General features: G+C 37.7%; 1 protein-coding gene across 3 annotated transcripts in view; it reads right to left on the reverse strand.

Annotated features, from left to right (window-relative positions):
• Nucleotides 1–19,671, reverse strand: part of ADCY1 (adenylate cyclase 1) — a 146,067-nt gene that overhangs the window by 104,061 nt on the left and 22,335 nt on the right. For all 3 annotated transcript variants that reach the window (XM_085220008.1, XM_085220009.1, XM_085220010.1), the window contains exon 2: nucleotides 2,442–2,591. In XM_085220008.1, the coding sequence (XP_085076134.1) occupies nucleotides 2,442–2,591 (150 nt within the window). The remainder of the gene's footprint in view (nucleotides 1–2,441; nucleotides 2,592–19,671) is intronic.

Here is a 19,671-nt window from a genome sequence, read left to right on the forward strand (position 1 = left end):
TTGGCCCACAGCATCAGAGTCAGGAGTTGGTAATGGCAGTAGAAGTTGAATCTTATTGCCAATTTTCTGTAAATTTTGTTGCATACAACATATGGTAGAAGAGAGGCAGTCTGATGAAATAGTATCTGACATGGAAGTGCATATGAAGCAAATGTGTGTAACTGAACTCCTACTTACTATAAATTACTTACTACTAATGATTCCCAAATGAAAAGAATCACTGTAAGTAGGACACAGAGGAAGAAATCTCACTTCCAGCCATGGCATTAGTCTTATACAAGCAACATTTTAACTCCAGAAAGTTGTTTATGTTCAAAAGCCAAGAGTTTGTTCTTTCCATTCTCATTAGAAACTTGCAGAGACATATCAGGGAAAGGTTTTAGTGGTTTTGATTATAATTCTCAATATAAAAAGGCAATGATATTCAGAGCAGAGCATTTGAAAGAGAAAAGGAAGTCTGATTAAAAAAATAATAATCTGCTCATTTTAATATGTGACACTTGTAGTTCAGAAAATAAAAATACAGTAATTAATACAGATACTGGAAAAGGTCAGTAAAATCTAATCTTCTGGAGAACCTTTGAATATTGGGTAAGAAACTGAAAAATTGGACTACACTAAACCACGGCAATTGCGTATTAATTTTGCAGATCAGGTAAATCTTGCATGGGTTTTAGAAGTATTGTAAAAGCAGCCATGGAAAGTATTTCAGTGGTACTTCTGACAGCTAGTTTGTGTACTTAACCACTACACCAAGTTTTATGGTACCCCCAAAAGTTAGTTTGACATATATGGGAAAAAAATATATTCTCTTCACTGACCTTTGCACTGCACTGGAAAAGCATTTACAGTATTCCTTTGGTAGAAAATAAACATAATAATAGTAAAGTGTAATTTTTTGCTTTCTTTTTCTATATGCATGGATAAAAGATTAGATACATGGCTAATGTTCTTCATACAGGAAAAAAACAACCAAACTTCAGACATATGATTTTCATGTTGGATGCCAGAAGTGGGTTTTCAAATGAACAAATGGGATTCAGACAACTGTTTGCCATTACATTTCAATTCTTGTGCATTTATACCTTTGAAAATCTGCTGTTTTGGATTACAAAAGCCCAGAATCAAAACTAAAGACTTCGACACTAATACTGCTTTTCAACAGACACCAAACAGATAAAACTGTTCAAAGAATATATCTGCTGATGTTCAGGTCATAAAAATATGTTCACCAAATCCCCATCAGAACAGTACTTTTGCACCAGCATTATTTCAGCACAGGAAATTGGTACTGAAGGATGATGTGTGAAGCACCTGTTTTGAGAACCTTGAGGTCTTCTAGAACAAGGTTTGAATACCACTTAAATTCTCTACTGGCATAAATTATTAAAGTTCCACAGAAGTCAATGAGAGAATATATATGAAGACTGCTCCAAAAGTAAAACTTCTTATTTTATTATGTTGGCCCGTTGTGGTGGTATGGAAGTGGAGGCTGAACCTTCCTGTTAATGTTCTGTTAAATTTTGTTGCCAAGTGACAGATGACAGCAGAGGGGCAGACTGACAAATAGGTATCTGTAATGGTTGTGCATGTGAAGCAAAGATGTGTAAGTCCTCCACATGGAAAACCTTGTGCTCATTGACATTCATTGCTACTTGCTGAATGTTTATGGGGGCCAAACTGTGTAGTAATGGGCAGTGTGTTTCAGCAGTAGTGATAATGATAGTGGTGGCGTGTGCTACTGCAGATGTTTTGCAAGCACAACGTGCAGACTTTTATTCATCACGGGTGAAAGCATATAGCTGTTGGTGGTGACTATGTTGAAAAATAGTGTTTTTTAGCTGGGAATGTTCTCTATCAAAAAATGTTAATTGTGTCCTTTGTATCTGCTGTAGTTTCCATGGAAATAAATAGGACCTGTTACTGTTAGAGAACCTGTGCATTTAGTCTAGAGTGGACCTCTATTGCCATATAGACAGAAAATAAGAGTTGTCCAAAGTTTTCAGAATTAGCAGATTTTGATGGATTCAAGATTTTAATCTGGGAATATCACGTGGACAGCAAGATCTGCAGTATAGCAGTTTTTCTCATTGTTTCCAAATTTGATTGGAACACTTCTCCACATGACAGAGACAACTTCCATTCTTATATATTATAAATGTAAACTGGGTATAGCACACAGGCAGGAGAGGGATTTTTACAGCATAGCTAACACAGACACAATAATATCCTTGAAGGGAAAAAAAAAAAAAAAAAAAGGGGTGATGAAGGGCAAAGCACATGTGCATACTAGGGATGAAGAGATAAAGTGGGCATAGGAGGCAGCATGCTTTTTTCACAGTGGAAGCATACACACTCCCTCACTCAGGAGTAATGTCCTGACCTGTGGTTCATGGAACTACAACAATCTCAGAAGAAACAGAGAAGAGGAAAAAACTGACCTGTTTTTCATTTTCATCCTCCAGCCTCAGCCTGTCCTCTATGCAGTTCCTGGCCTGAAGGAACGCCTTCCTCTGGGCCCTTTCTGTCAAAATCCTCACAAAGACTCCATACAAATTTACACTGACAAAAAGAATTGCATTGGCCACAAGCTGTAAGAAAGAAAGAGAAAAAAAAAAGAATATTTTAAAATACAAATTTATTTTACATTTCTACTCAGCAAAATAAATTTGAAAGGAAATAACGCCCTTTACAATTCTGACTTGCTAGTGATGTCACTGAAATCCCTTCACATATCCCAACTGCAGAGGAACTATAATAAAAAGTCCAGAAAGACAACATTGCACAATACAGAATTTCTTAGTTCCTGAGTTTAATTTCTCTTATGATGATTGGTAGGTTATTAATTTTGTTCAGCATCAATTCCTACATCAGTCCTTCTGGTAAGAATGCATTTCAACATTTGCTTAATTGCATGATGGAATTAATAGAGAAATTATTTTCCTATGCCTTTACAATTTAGGGAAAGTATTGTCACTTTTTTACATTTGAGAAGTGAGGCATTACAAAAATCTGTAACTATTTCAAAATCTATACCTAGGTATTCTATTCTTAGATATTCCAAGATTTCATATTGTATACTTTGCATATGGAAAATATTTTCTGTCCATATCCTCACTGTTAGAGAATGCACTACACTTCTTAAGAAGTCTCCCCAAAATATTGTTGATGCCACTGTGTGGTGTACCTCCTTGAAGATGTCAAGTGCTTTCAAATGATACACAAAATGTTTACATCATTTACATAAGCCTGTGCTCACAGGTATGCTCTGAACCAATTAAATATTTTGGAATTATTCGTATAAGCAGTACTTTGAAGAACAACACCTAAATGACTTAATAGTCCTGCTGATTTTGTATTTTTTTAATTGTTTTTGCAATATGTGAGAAAAGTTAATTAAACTAATGTAAATATCACTAGCCTGCATGCCACCTCCTTATTCAAGACAATCCCATCCAGATTTCTCACTTCATCTCTGATTTCTGGAACCTTGATATTTTTATAGAATAATGATAATGAAAACTCATATTACATAAGTATCTTTAGATGGTGAATTTTGCAAAGCAGTGTTTCTTTAGAAAGGGGACAATAACTTCTATCTACCAACTATCTTTTCAATCTTATTCTCCATATTTACCATAGTCACTACCACAGAATCTTGGTGAGGATTCATGGGACTCATGAATTTCCAAAATTTCAGAATTCAGTGGGCCAAGGTGTAGCATAACAAGAACAAAGAAAAACATTACAGTAAGTAACATCTGAAAGTCCTGTGCAACTAAAGTTGTTCGATAAGACCATGTAAATGACATATATTTCTAAATTTAAAGTGTACACTTCAAACTAGTACAGCTCTACTCTTGTATGCCTTGCCAGTGTAAGTTGAAGTGCACTCATATTTGCAATGCACAATTAGTCTTGCTATTTGAACATCAAAATCAATTAAAAAAAAAAAATCATTCACACCACTGTGGAAAATGCTTACTAACTTTCATAACGTTGTTTTACAGATGAGCATCAGACTAGAATTCAGATAATATAGAGAGTAAAGATTCAAAATAGCATGCAGAAACTTGTTGCTGATTTGAAGAGCCTTTGGGAAATGTTTTATCCCACAGAAATAATAAAGATATTTGTCATGCGTACCTAATGGCAGCATACATCTAGTATGATCTCCGTATAATGAGGTGAATTAAAGATTCCCTACGAATGGGTTTTCCAGATTTCATTCACAGTTACTCTGTCTTAAATCACAGAATCATAGAATTGCTTAGGTTGGAAAAGACACTCAAGATCACCAAGACCAACATCAAACTGATTGTACTACCCTAACAACCAATTGCTAAATCATGGCCCTGAACACATCCAGATGGTTCTTAAACACATCCAGGGATGGTGACTCAACCACCTCCCTCTGAAGCCTATTCCAGTGCTTAACAACACTTTGTGTAAAGAAGTTTGTCCTGATATACAACCTGAACTTACCCTGGTGCAACTTGAGGCCATTTCTCCTCATCCTGTCACCTGTCACCAGTGAGAAGAGACCAGCCCCGCTCTCACTCTAAGCACCTTTCAGATATTGGAAAAGAGCAATAAGGTCTCCTCTCAGCCTGCTCTACCCTGGACTAAACAGTCACATTTCCTTCAGTCTTTACTTGTAGGGCTTTTTCTCCAAGCCCTTCACAGCCTTCTTGCCCTTCTTTGGCCCTGCCCCAGCACCTCCATGTCCTTTCTGTACTGAGGTGCCCAAAACTCAACACAGTACTTGAGCTGAGGCCTCACCAGTGCCGAGTACAGGTGCAGGATGACTTCCCTGGTCCTGCTCACCACTCCATTCCTGATCCAAACCAGGATGCCATTGGCCTTCTTGGCCACCTGGGCACACTGCTGGCTCATATTCAGCTGAATGTCCATCAGAACACCAAGGTCCCTTTCTATCAGGCAGCTTTCCAGCCACTCCTCCCCAATCCTGTAGGGTTTCCTGGGGTTGTTGTGACCAAAATGCAGGACCTGACACTTGGCCCTATTGAAACTCATCCAGTTTCCCTTGGCCCATCGATCCAGTCTATCCAGGTCCCTCTGCAGTGCCTTTCTGCCCTCTGGCAGATCAACACTCCCTCCCAACTTGGTGTCATCTGCAACCTTATTGAGGGTGCACTCAATCCCTTCATGAAGATCGTTAATAAAGATGTTAAATAGAAGCAGCCCCATACTGAGCCCTGAGGGATACCACTTGTGACTGGCTACCAACTGGATTTAATTCCACTAAACACAACTCTCTTGGCCCAGCCATCCAGCCAGTGTTTCCCCCAGTGGGAAACCATGGGCAGCCAGCTTCTCCATGAGTCCGTGACAGGGAGGCACTGGCCCAGGAAAAAAGGAGTGATAAAAGGGCAAAGAAAAATAAAAAAAGAAGGGGTACTAGCAGTTTGTCACACGATCTGGCCAGCCTGGTCTCACAGCAGGGCATGCCATGGGCTGTGCTTTCTAGGAGGGTGGCTACGGGGAAGGGCAGAGAGCTATTAGATGGGTTTAATGAAAGGAACACACCTGCAATGATCTGAAGAGGAATGATAATTTACTAAATTTAACAAAATCAAACAAAAGGAGAGAGACAAGAGCACCCAAAGTGCAAGGAAAGCACATGCTCTTCTCTGCAGCCAGCTGAGCCAGCCCCAGGAGAGAGGGAGATCTCTCTGCCTGGGGTCCTGTCCAGAGCTCCACCTCACTTCCTCTTCGCACCAAGTCCTCTGCAGATTCCACTCCTCCCCTCAGAATATTCAAAATGCCCGTAAGAGGCAGTAAATGGAACCAGAATATTAATTCTTCAACTTGCATTGGTTCACATGATGTTCTGGTGTGGAATACTGACAACAAAAAAATCACCAAACCATGACAGGGGGACAGTGTCAAAGGTTTTACTGAAGTCCAGGTAGTCCACATCAACAGCCTTACCTTCATCCACTAAGTAGGTCATCTTGTCATAGAATTGTATCATGTTTGTCAAGCAGGATCTACCATTCATGAACCCATCTGACTAGGCCTGATTGACTTTTAATTGATCCATGATGGCTCCCAAGATTATCCGTTCCATAACCTTCTCTAGCACTGATGTAAGACTCATAGTCTGTAGCTACCAGGATCATCTTTCTGTCCCTTTTTGGAGATGGGCGTCACATTTGCCAGTCTCCAGTCCCTGGGACATCCCTGGTTAGCCAGGACTGAAGGATAATAGAAGTAGCTTGGCAACCACATATGCTAACTCCCACAGCACTCTAGGGTGCAATCCATCTGACCCCATGGACTTAAGAGTGTTCAGCTTTTGAAGCAGGTACAAAATCATTTCTTCATGGATTATGCAGAGCCTATTCTGTTCCCCATCACTGTCTTCCAGCAAAAGGGACTGTGTTCCCAGGGAGTAACTAGTCTTACTATTAAAGACTGAGGCAAAGAAGGCATTAAGTACCTCAGCATTAACCTGATCCTTGGTCATTATGTTCCCCTCTGCATCACTTCTTTCTTCATTCTTTGTAATTATAAACTAAGAGAATATCAACATCTTCCCTTCAAACATTCTTACCAAAAACGACAAAAGGAAACGATATCCTGTAACAAGAAAAGGGATCTACGTCGACCATTACTACTTTATTTCTCCTTGGTGAATATACATGTAAAAATTTGAAGATGAAAAGCAATATACAAACAGATTTTTTCATGATACAGACGAGCATAAACAGTTGGCAGTTCCTATTGTGCTTTATTTTGCTTCAACACACAAATCTATTCGAGGCATATCAATTTTCAGCAGAAGTTAAACATCAGTAAAATGGAATTTCTGTAGAAATTCCAATTGAACCCTATTTTTTTTTCAGGCATGAATGCTGCTGCACTTGCCTTCTCTCTGGATTTTATGCTGAAATGTAGCGATAACAGTGTATAGTAAAGCTAATTCTTAAAAGTTCAGTGGAATTTGTAAAGGCCATTTTCAAGGGGAATGGACTGAGAACAAAGAATAAACAATCAGGAGTTATAGAGAATGTAACTGCTTGATATTGCCCCTATACAAAGCAGCTGTTAATAGCACAATATTCAGAAATAATACTACATTTATGTGTAAGAGTGACTTACATAATAAATAATTACTTCTAAAAAAAATTAGTCAACTTGGTTTCTAGCCTTCAGCTGGGAGCAGATTATGTATTTTAGCAATCTGTCAACTGTTCTGAGATTATTATCATTTCTCTCAAGCAATGATGATCATCTGGACTGGAGTAAACAGTGGATTGCTGTAATCATGCATCCACCTTCAGACTCAGCAGGGTAAGTTCCAATATGCTTTGAGTAGTTTAAGATAAAACAGGGGGTTAGCTGTCAGCTCTGGCCTGCAGGGAATTATGAAATAAAGCAAGTAAAAGATTAATAGATTTCAGAATGCGAGAAAAGAAAGTAGGGCAGACTGTCTCCTGTGATAAGAATTCTTCTCCTCCACAACACTTTTTCTTACTTACTACTTTTTCCCCAGTTGCAAACTACATACAATTCTATCTGTAATTTTTCCAAATATATGCCACTTTCAAGGTCCCTTTCATTTTAATGTGTTAATGCATCAATACCATCCCATACTGATACATACATACATATGTAACATACACATTATCTGACATAACTGAAGGAAAGACTGAGAGACAAGCTTCTAACGTTTTTGAAGAGATAGTGAAGCATCTAAAGATGCTGAAATATCAAGGAATTTCATTTTAAGCCCTTCATACATTATTCACCATATAAGTGCTCAGTATTAAAAAGAGTGCTCTTCAGATTTCACCTTCATCTCCTATTTACATAACTACTGAAGGAATAATTTATTTAACGTAACACAACTGAAATTTCTTTCAAACTGTTACCCATAGTTGCTGAGATTACAGATTAGCCAGAATAACAAAAGTGCATTAGGGACGTGAAAGACATTTATCTGGTTTTCATTGCTGTGACTGAATCTCACGCTGTGCATGTGTGGATCTCCAGTGGATATAATCAAAGGCAGAATTCTGACGCTGAGAGATAGTTTGTGAAGAGGGACTAGCAGCTTCAGCAGGCACTTCCACAAAATTTCTGTCCCTCTTGCTTTTAGTTCATTGACTTTCTTGGGTCTCAAGTTAGTTTTGCTAAGGAGTTTGGTAAAGAATGCCATCAAGGAGTAGACAAATAATTCTGCAGGTAAGAAGCATGCAAAATACGCATACCTACAAAAGGATCAAAAAGCTCAATTAATGATCTATTTTTTCTAATACTCAACTCCCATTTCTTGAGTGACTCTCTGAAGACTCTGTCAAGCCTGAAAGCAAGAATCTTACATGTTCTTGCTCTCTCTCAAACAAGTATGAAAACTTCTACAAACACATTGTTTGCCTTCACACAAAACGCTGCTTCCTCAACCGTGTAATTCTGCTGTGAGATGAGCAGTTGCTTTTTCTGTTTGTCTCACAAAATTGCCTAATGTGGCTAATTCACGAAGGTGTGTAAGATTTATGCATGACTCAAAAAACTTTTTTACAAAGTAACATTCATGTAAATGGATAGTGAAATACCCAATTGAAATAGGCTAAACAAGAAATACAAATTGTCAGATAAGAAACTTCATTCTGTTTTCTGAAAGCTGGGTTTGTGATGTGTGTAAAATTAGATAACTAATTTCAATAGTTACTACTCTCAAGATTAATCCCCTCTTAATTGAAGGGCTAATATCAATAGCCACCTTATCCTCAGCAGCATGAGCTCTCATGGTGTCCCATAAAATACAGGAGAGTGGACCAGGCTGAACTCTGCAGAAAAAAAATAATAATAAATAAAACAAGATCAAGATTGTTCCTGTATGTCTTCACCCACAGATATGTGATAAGACTAAAAGTATGAAAGGCCTGAATTCTACTGCCAGTTTTTCTGTTGATTGAAATCTTATACAAATAATTTCTGTGCCACTGTTGTATCTATTATACAGACAACGTAACATTCTGTCAAAATAGTCTGAGAGATATGGCAATGAAATACATTACTGTACAATAGGAATGTCTGTTGTGATGCCTGTCTCTAAGGAAAAGCCATGAACAGCTTACTAAACTGTGTCAGTGCTTCCTCCATTAGAACTGTTAAATAGCAAAACAAGACTGTGTTGTTTTTCAAAATTGTTGAAACCATGAACAAAATCTTTCTTAGATTTAAACAAAAATAATTTCTCTTTTCCCTGCTACGGTAAATGTTACCATTATACCAGTGGTTTATTCATAGCACAAGATTACACAGAAGAGAATGTGCAGTTGATTCTTGATCCTGACATAGCTTTCTTAAATAATTTACTCAACTCACTTTGCAACCTTTTGAGAATACTTAATCACTACACCTGCTTTCTCCTTTTGTTGAAGTGACACAGACCTGCTCCTTAGCTCTTGACTGCATCTCAAAAAGCATGCCCTGGTACCAGAGGAGTCAGCCAAACAAATTATCTCCAGATTAAACAAACAAATTCCTTTTTTGAACAAACAGTCCTCCCTTACTTCTATTATTTTTTGTCCTTGTTACTTCATGCTACCTACTAAGAAAAAAAAAACTGTTATGCTATTCTCCACGGTTTTCTTCTCCCCTTCTGATCTGCAGCATACACTAAGAGGGTATTATTGACAATTAAGTTCAGGCAAGTCAACTTTATTTTAATATTAGAAATATTTCCATATATTATATATATTATTCCAGATATTATAGATAAATAATTTCACACATCAAGAAACTCTCTCCAAAGCTAACAGAAGTACTGGAGCTATTGTGGACAGAAAAGAAAATCTGAAGAATATTACAAGTGAAGCCAAAACGACTACCCACTCATCCCCAGTGTCATTTATTAATCACTCATTAAAAATTAGTAAAGCATATGCATGCATGAGAACTGGCTGATTTGCATGGTTTTCACTTAAAGAGAAGCTGTCAAGTACAATACAATATTTCAGGTGTAGCTTCTTCTTGCTGTTGTATTGTGGCATTGCATTTGAGCATGTAACAGGTCCAGAGCAGGATCATACACCTTAAGTGTAATTGCATGATCTCTGTCACTTCCATCTGAAAAAACCAAGACACAATGGTCTGCCCAGAAAAAAGTCAAACTATTCTTGAAAACTGGCTTAGATGTCATATCCCACAAATTAGTCCATGCTAAGGGAAGCAAGTGTTTCTTATGCTTCTTTCCTGAGTTTGCTTTTACACTCTTCTAATAGTGGATTGTAAGTCACCATAAAATAAACAAACTCTCAGTTCTGTGCTTTGGAGTGGATTGTTATGGTCTGGGGATTTTTTTGGTCACTGTAATTGTTCTGAAGTATTAAAAATGCTTTCTAGCAACCACAAATGAATACATCACAAAAGTCACTTGAAATAATTTCTATAGAAATTATGGCCTGCTTATTTTTATTAATTTTTGTATATTCTTTGCCAGCTGGTCAGTCCCTAAAGCTGTGCTGCATCAAACTAAAATGTGTAGCTCCCTCCCCTTACTGCATTTGTTAGAATAATGCTGTGTTGTGGAATTACAACATAGTACAGAAAGCTGTTTGCATTTACTATATGCAACACATGATTCCTTTCCAAGACTTGTTCCCACACAATAATCCATCAGAACATCACAATATATGCAATTTTCTTTAAAAGCTGCAGTATCTAAATACATAAAAATAATGACTTGAGGGGCTACACAATCCAAACTAGTTTTAAGCTTTTGTGGGACTAAAGTTGCTAGGCAACCGGTCCTTCAGATCTCAAATGCAATTTTTCTATGTTTGAGCCTTATGCATGACTGAGGAATGGCTTGTAGCAGCCTCACTCTGGCTCCTGCCTGCTATAGACAGGAAGCATTTCTTATCTATTATACAGCTGTCAGAGGCATAAAATGAGGCCATGACATCAGTTCAGCAAAAAGCACTACATTTTTAGATCGTTTCTGTAACAAGCCAGGAGGAAGAGAGTCTCATCTGAGTGCAATAGTTTCATTCCCAGGCTCCCAGACATGCTTGTTTCACAGCTGACTGTGCCATCAGCACTGCCTCACGCTCCTGCAGCATGGCTTGGTTCTGTTACTAACCATAAAACACACTCCATAAAGGGTCTCTTACAGAATCCAGTTTATTGAATATTGGTAACTATGTATTGAGCTCCTGCACATTCTAATAGCTGTACTGCACTTCCATATTTTCCCTAAGGATTTCTCAGTATTCAGCTTTAGTTTTCAAAGGGCACCTGTACAAAGCTCTGCCAACATACAGTGATGGGAAACCAAGCCTTAGTCAGAAAGTAGTAATTCTTCTGGTCAGTGACAGAGTTGATTACAAAGCATCATCTTCCATGTCCCAGTCTTGCTCTCTAGCAATTCACATTCACTCTTGTCAAGTGTAGGAGCTGTGACACCAAGGATGAAAGATTATCCCAGGCAAGGTTACAAATGCTGCAAAGACACCACACCATCTGTTTGATACTGAAATGATGCTGTCCTGCGCTGTACGCAAGCTACTTCTTTGGATTTTTGGTTGTTTCTTTTTTTTTTTTCAATTTAACTTCAGAGGACTTTTTCAAGATTTTACTGAGTATTTGGGAGAAAACCATGGCTACAGGCAGGTTCTCAAGGCATTGTACATCAGTTAGGCGTGATTATAGATCACTGATGAGGAAATCGGTACAAGGTAAGTTCAAGCAGCTGTCCAAATATTATACTGTAATGAATTCACCATTAGGAAATGACATTGAAATGCATTGCTTTAGAATACATAGAGCGAAATCTGAATTAATTATCTTGACCCAGGCAGTGTTAGGTCCACCATTCTTATATGGATCAACGGACCTCAAATTTCTTCTTGTTACTATAAAACTTCCGCCCCAAAATATCTAGAAGTATACAGAAGTCTTCTAACGATTCACCTGCAAATTAAAATGAATGACTATACTGTAAAGCCTTCATCCTCACTCACTGCAGAAAAACCCGGCTCTTTTTCTGATAAATGAAAGCAGACAGAAATAAAAAGAGGATAAACTGCATATGCTGCCTGCGTACTGCTATGTGAAAATATGACTGCTTTAGCATGAAACTGATCTCAGTCAGTTTCCCTTCTGCCAGATAGATTTCCTGCTAGACCTAACGAATATATTCATATCTCTTTTCTCTTTCCTCCTCTCCATGCAGATATTTGAAATAGTTGATAAACTATGTCACTTCTGTTCAAATGTCCTTAAAACATGAATACGTTTGCCTGGAGGAAACTATGTTCTACTTGATTGAGTTCATTTACTCTTCTTTTGTTGTGCTTTGCAGTTTGCAAGACAAGCTTTACAATAAGCTATCTTTGCAGATAAAAACATTTTCACTCTGCATGAACATTTAATCTGTACTATCTTCTTTCAGTGTTGGCACTTTAGAGCTTTAATATTCACAAATTTGGAAAGCAATAATTTATAATATTCAAATTTGAAAATTATTTTTTCAAAGAGAATCCAGCTATGTAATGTCATAACCAAGTGATCAAGAAATAAAATGATGGAAGATTAAAAAAAAAAAAAAATTCCAGTCCCATTTGCACTTGAGAAACTTATTAAGAAGATAAGAGGCTATTCTTCTACATAAAAGTTTAATTCATCATTCAATGATTTCAAGAAAAGTCAAAGAAATTCTGAAGGTTTAGGACCAAAACACAAAACTCTCCTGGTTTTCATAGAACCATAAAATGTCTTGAGTTTTTAGGGAACTCAAAGATCGTCTAGTTCCAATTCCCCTGCTGTGGACAGGCTCACCAACCACTAAATTAGGCACTAGATCAAGTTGCCCAGGGCCCCATTCAACTAAGCCTTGAACATCTCCTGGGATGGACAAAAATACACAATTACTGTTCCTGAAAAATCAAGTTTATAAGTGGAAAATCTCCATTTTGAATGATTAAAAATAATCTGAGTGCACTGAAATATGCAGGCATAATTCTACAATTGAGAATTCTGGGTAGTATTCCTTACTGATTCATATACATTTCATTGTGGAATCAAAAAAAAAAAAAAAAAAAAGAATGGTCTTGGAAAAAGTCATGATACTGTGAATGCCAATCAGTTTAAAACATTGAGGTGAACTGTAGAAATAAATTAAAGCTTTTAACAACAACAACAAAAAAATAATACAAGAAAGAACAAAATATGTTTTAAGAATAGGATGAATGAATGGGGTTAAAAGGGAAAATCAAGCAGTAGAAGAAGAACTGAAACTTGCCTACTCAGCACAGGAAATGAGATAAAGAATAACATGGTCATTAGAACTACTGATACGTCAAATTTGGAGAAAAGATAGTACATTGTTTAAGAGAGCTGTTTTTTTGTGTTTGTATGTCTTTAATGGATGAGAATGCTAAGGGGAACTGTTACTCTTCTACTCTGTGTTGTGATTTAACCTGATTTAAACCTTCGGGTGGCTAAGCATCACAGTCATTTGCTTCCTCCATCCTTTCCCAGTGTGAAGGGGTAGAAAATAAAACAAACATTGTTGTTTTGTGAACATTGTTTTTCTCCTAAAACCAAAATATAGCTTCATACCAGACGCTTTGAAGAGTAGCAATGATATCCCAGATGAAAATTAAGACAATATTCACCCATATTTCATAACATTTACATCATGCCCAGTTCCCACAGTTTCTACCCATCCTAACTAACTACCATTCCCTATCTTACTTTTTTAAATATATACACACACATATTATTACTATAGTCTATGGGCCATCCAGGTAAATTGTCCATGGTGTTATTTCAGTTCATAACTTTGGGCTTCCAATGTCATAACCGTCCTTCAGTGCAGGAGGAATTGTTCGCTGTGTTGTGTTACTGCATGCTGAAGGTAGTTCTGTTTTCATCAGAGATTGTTCAGCGGTTTTTACTGTAATACTGTAACAAGACCTATAACAACCTTAATAAAGATGACATGCAGTATTGTGTAGAAATATACCATCATACACTTCAAATTATTGACTGTTCTTACACAGCATCAAATCACCTTGAGGTACACAATGGATATCCCTATGCTTCCACATTACCCACCATGTGCACCCAGGTCCTTAAGTAAAAGCAATCCCATGAATAGGCTTGCCTTTTCCTGAGGCAGGAATAATCCTGACTGACTTGCTCAGCATGTTCTTTTTATGCACCACTCTGACTTCATTCCCGTCTACAGTATGTAGGAGGTTTGATTGGGCAGGACCAACTCCTTTGGCAGATCCCCGAGTGTTGATTGTCTGGGTGGCTTTTGCTAAATATGTGCCCCAATCTTTGAATGTCCCAGCTCCTTTTGCTCTCTATGTAGTCTTTAACAGTCCATTGTATTATTCAATTTTTCTGGAGGCTGCTACATGATAGGGGACGTGATATATCCACTTAATGCCATGCTCAGCTGTTTATAAGGTTGTTTTGGTTGCTTTCGCCATTGTAAGCACATGGCAAATGTGAGTTTGTGGGAGTATGACGTAACCCACATGCCAGGTATCCCAGTATTTGTATTTCAGCCATCAAGACGTTTGGCTTGCCTGATTACAGCACAAGTTTCACATTCACGGATAACTTGTTCAATAGCATCCATGGTCAAGTTCACCCTTCAATAGGTTGCATCTGTTCCATTGTTCTAACAACCTCCATATAACAACTGCTACCATCCAGGAGTCCGTGTAGAGTTAGAACACTGGCCACTTCTCTTGTTCAGCAATTTCTGAAGACAGCTGGATTCTGCTTTTCCTTCAGCAGCTTCTGCAACTTGTTGCATAGGACTCCAGACAGCAGTCATCCACCTCTGATACTTTCCCGCAATGAAATAGGACCCATAGGTGAACAAAGCATATTTCTTCTATTTTTCTGGTAGTTTATTATATAGTTGGGCCTCTTCAGCACGTGTCACTTCCTGCTCTGGTGATGTTCCAAAATCTTTGCCTTTGGGCAAGTCCATAATCATTCTAAGATTCCTAGATAACTGGGATTCTTTATTCAAGTCTGTCGTGTGATCAGTGCAATCCACCATGTAACATCAGTTGCAAGATGCAAAGAGAGGACACTCCCTTTGGACATACAGCTCAGCACAGGCAGTCAGCATGCCAAGAGAAGCTGTGCTTTGGTACCAACCACATCCAAAGCAGCTTGGATCCAGTATCTGTGCTACCAGTATCTTTTTTTTTTCTTTCTTTTTTTTTTTTTTTTTTTTTCAGTTGGAATACAGTGGGCCTTGGATCTTCTATATGCTTGACTCCAAAAGCCTAAGTGTTGATCTCAAGTCTCCTCTGAGGCTTTCTGCCAGAGGCTCCAGGTAGGACCATTCTCTTCCCCTTGACGATGCTGAATTGTGTTGAACAGAGATTGGTAGACATGGGCCAGGTCCCAGCGTGCTGCAGTGATTTGTGCTTCTCTAGAACTGCCAGGGAGACAGCACAGCAGTTCCAGAAATTCTACTAGTTTTTCAGGATTCTGTAGTTGTTTGGATGTGAAGTTCCAAACCACGAGGGGTGCCCAACACTTTATGCACCTGCCACAGCTTTCCACACTCTCTGCCACTCCATCTTGCCTCAAGGCAGATCTCTGGGTGCTATTCTCAAAATAACTGTTTAATCTTAAACATAACCTGACACGCATTCATGACATATAGCCATAAGAGCACATCGGTTTGAACATCCTGTGGATATTCAAAAACTCTCAAGAACTATTGCAACTAATTTAGGGAAAGAAGGAAAAATGAAAGAGAAAGGAAGGCTGAGGAACTTCTGGAAAACGTTCTCTCCTGTCTCGTCCGTAGCCTGGCTCCCTGAGGTGACAAAGTGAAGACTATAATTACTAATAGCATCCACTATGGTTTCCAAAGTCTATAGATTATTGCAATGCTGAATTCACACACCACATTAGTTAATCCACTGCCAATTTTGTCATAAGTCAAGACCACAGAGTATATAGCAAAATAAAAACCTTAATTTAATCCCCAGATGTGACAAACAATCCAGCAAGCAATCTAAGCAGCAAGCAAGGTGCTACACAGTATATTTCCATGAGAAGACTCTCAAAGATCTCAATAAATAGTGAAAGAGTTAGCACAGAGACAAATAATCAAACTACCTCAACACTCTGTTTTAACATGCTCCAGTCAATTCTGCTGTTATCTCAACCCTTCTTGGCCCATACTGGTCCCAAAACAACCATTGTGGTTTAACCCAGTTTAACTTTGCAGATGGCTAAGCACTGCACTGTCATTCACACCCTTCCTCCATCTACTCAGTGGCATGAGAGAGAGAATTAAAAAACAAACAAACAAACAAACCAACAGTAGAATTTGTGGGTTGAGATAAAACTATTTACTAAAATAGAGAAAAGGAAATAGATGATAGCTACAACTATATGTATATATATATACAGATGACAAGTGATTCTTAGGCAGTTGCTTACCACTCACCCATCGATGTCCAGATTGCTCCCAGCAGTGGAAGACGAATCCCCACCCCTTTCAAAACTCTCCTTCTGCATGATGTCACATGGTACGGAATGTCCCTTTGATCGCTCTAAGTCAGTCCTGATTTTGTCTGCTCCCAACACCTTGCACCACCCCAACCTCTTAGTGGAAGCTGAGAAAACTGGAATTGCCTTGGTTCTGTACAACACTGCTTAGCAACCATTCAAACTGGTTGGTTATCAACATTGTTCTTCTCCTAAAGCCAAAACATAGCATTATACCAGACAGTCTGAAGAAAACCAATTCTGTCTCAGCTGAAACTAAGACTGTATGAATGAGAGGTGTCTTTCTATGTGTTGGTTTCCTTTTATATTTTTTTATCCTTTTCTACCATAATACTCAGAACTCTTCTAAACTTTCATTTAAACAGTGACAGTCCTCCATACCACAAATAGTCTGACGGCTCTATTCTCTGCTCTGAATGTTAGTTATGGTTGACTTAAGGCTGTCCACCAAATTAAGGATGCAATCTTTAGGAAAATGTGGTATTTCATTTTTTGTATGAGAAGAGATAACAAACAACAGAATTTCATTCTCTAGGATGGTTTAACTGAATTATTGAGAATTCTGAAAATAACAGAGGAAAACAAAATATATTATTTATTTTTCATTCTACTTCATAACAAATGAGAAAGGAAAGACAATGTTTGGAGCACCAAATCAAGATGTTTAAAAAAGAAGAATCAATTGCAAATATTGTAAGGTCATGTTTTGTCATATTACTTATTGAACTGCATGCAAACATATTTTTAACAGTTTGCTAACCATATATATATGTATATATATATATATTTTACTAGAAGAAACTAAGAAATGCTACATGTAAAATGGGATGTGTACTCTCCAACAGTCCTTTATTTTTGCTTTCTTCAGGCGTAGGCTTTGCAAGTTCATTATCTGTCAGCTTGGAAAGAGGTACCGCTAAGGAACTGATGCCAATATTATTAGCATTTTGGGGAAAGTTGGCTACACTGGAAAAGTTGACTGATGCGTCAGGTCAACCTGATGTAGTAAATGGGATCACAGTAGGCTGGTGTCCAGTCATTAACCATTTTACAGCCCATTCCTCTTTCTATTTTCATCAGTGACTTTCACCAGTGAAAGTACACTAAAATAAGTTTGTGAACAACACTAAATTGAAAGGAGTTGTTGACTTCTTTGGAGGTAGAGAGGTTTTGCCAAAAGATCTTGACAAACTAGGGAGGTGAACTATGACTAACTGCAGGAAGTTTAACAAGAGCTGGTGCTGGATTCTGCAGTGGGGACATGGCAACCCCGAAGATGTATACAGACAGGGATGAAAGGCTGGAGAACAACCTTGCAGAAAGGGATCTGGGCGTTCTGGCTGAAAGCAAGTTGAATAGTTGAGTCTACAGTATGCTCTGGATGTCAAAAAGACCAACTGTGTCCTGGGGTACATCAGGGAGAGCATCCCAGCTCTCCCACCTAGGGAGAGGATTGTCCTGCTCTGCACTGGCACAACCTTATCAGAATTGAGACAAGAGGGGCTTTTATTTGTATATTTTGTCTTTCTTTTTAGTACAGCAAGAAATAGAGATTACTTTTTTGAAATGATCCACTATCTCTTCTATCTCACAGGACTTGTATCATAAAGACTGTACAGGTATGAAAAGAGCTAGAAGCTATATTGCAGAAACATACTGAATTTGCTAAATGTAAATGTATTTGGAAAAAAAAAATTAAAATGGGCTTGTAATTAAAGCAAATATTGTATGTGATCGGACCGTATGTTTATGAGGAAGCTAAAATATACACGGAAGTTTGGAAAGTCCTTGTTTCTCCAGGGAAAACTTTCCTACTTACTGAATGATTGAAGTTTTAAACACCAATTCATTTGATAATTTGTCAGTCATTTAAATATTTTCTAACATCTCCTAAATGATCTATAAAAAAGTAAATCAGTCTTTATGGGATGACACTAAAAACAATCTTGGAAGCCACACATCTGTAAAAGGTCATTTAAAAATGAGAATTTGTAATATTAATTTAAATTTAGCAGATAGTTAGGATTTAATATGCCCAGACCAGAAGTGAAGGTATTAAAATATAAATTCACATTACATTACAATCTCTAAATTTTTCTCTTTTCCTTCCCTCTCTGTAGGCTTAAGAATAGAAATAGATATGAAAAATACATTCTTGCAACACCAAAATTTTTGTTATATTCATTTTTGTGACTCTAAAAAACTGCACATATTTGGTTATTCTTATCAATTTTGCTTTACTGCTATTTTTAGTTAATAACACACTTAAAAAAAAAAGTTTCTGATATGAATACAGCAATAAAGAAAGTCTTCTGCATCAAATATTTTTTAAAAAATTTCTTGTCCAGGTTCTGAGGCAATAAATATCTCTTGGGTTAGTCCCCCAAATCCACTGACAAACTATCCACACCATCTATTCACAATCCCTTTTTAAGAAATCCCAACCTACACAAACAGATTTGTTAGGGATAGTTATTATTCCTTCAGAAATAAATAGCTTTGCTCTGATACCAATTCCCTCTATGAAGTCATCTGAAATACTAACTTTAAAAAGCATGGCTTCAAACTCTGTGTCGTGGGGGTACTTGAAAGTTCATCTGATAGAATGAATTTAATGCGGATTCTTAAGACACTGAATTAGTAGCAACTGCAGAGACTTCTGAAACAGGATGAGCTTGTGCAAGCAGAAAGAACTTTATATAAATAAAAAAAGGGTCAAAACAAAACTAATAGATAGATAGGTTTTGACAAGGTGGAAGAAGACCGTGCAGTTCAAGAGTACACATCATTTTTCTGATGATGTAAGGAAATAGTATTTAAACTAAGAACAGCTGCAAGGAAAAACAACGAGGAGCAGCTCGATCCAATCAGATCCTATGTAAGCCAAGGACAGAAAGTAGGCAGATGGACCAAATGAGTATGTATTTAAATGCAAATATATGAAGAGGAAAATGGAATGAGCTAAAACTGAATACTGACTTAGAACTCTCATCTTAGAAGTACACTAAAAAGAAAATAATCTGTGGAACACTACATTTTCCAGGTGCAAAGTACATGGGGAAGAAATAAAAGACAACACCACATGAGGGATGCTATGCATTAAAAGAAGCATGCAGCACAAGCAGTTGAATA

The sequence above is a fragment of the Meleagris gallopavo genome, chromosome 3, assembly GCF_905368555.1.
Source record: "Meleagris gallopavo chromosome 3, MGAL_WU_HG_1.1, whole genome shotgun sequence".
Lineage (NCBI taxonomy): Eukaryota > Metazoa > Chordata > Aves > Galliformes > Phasianidae > Meleagris > Meleagris gallopavo.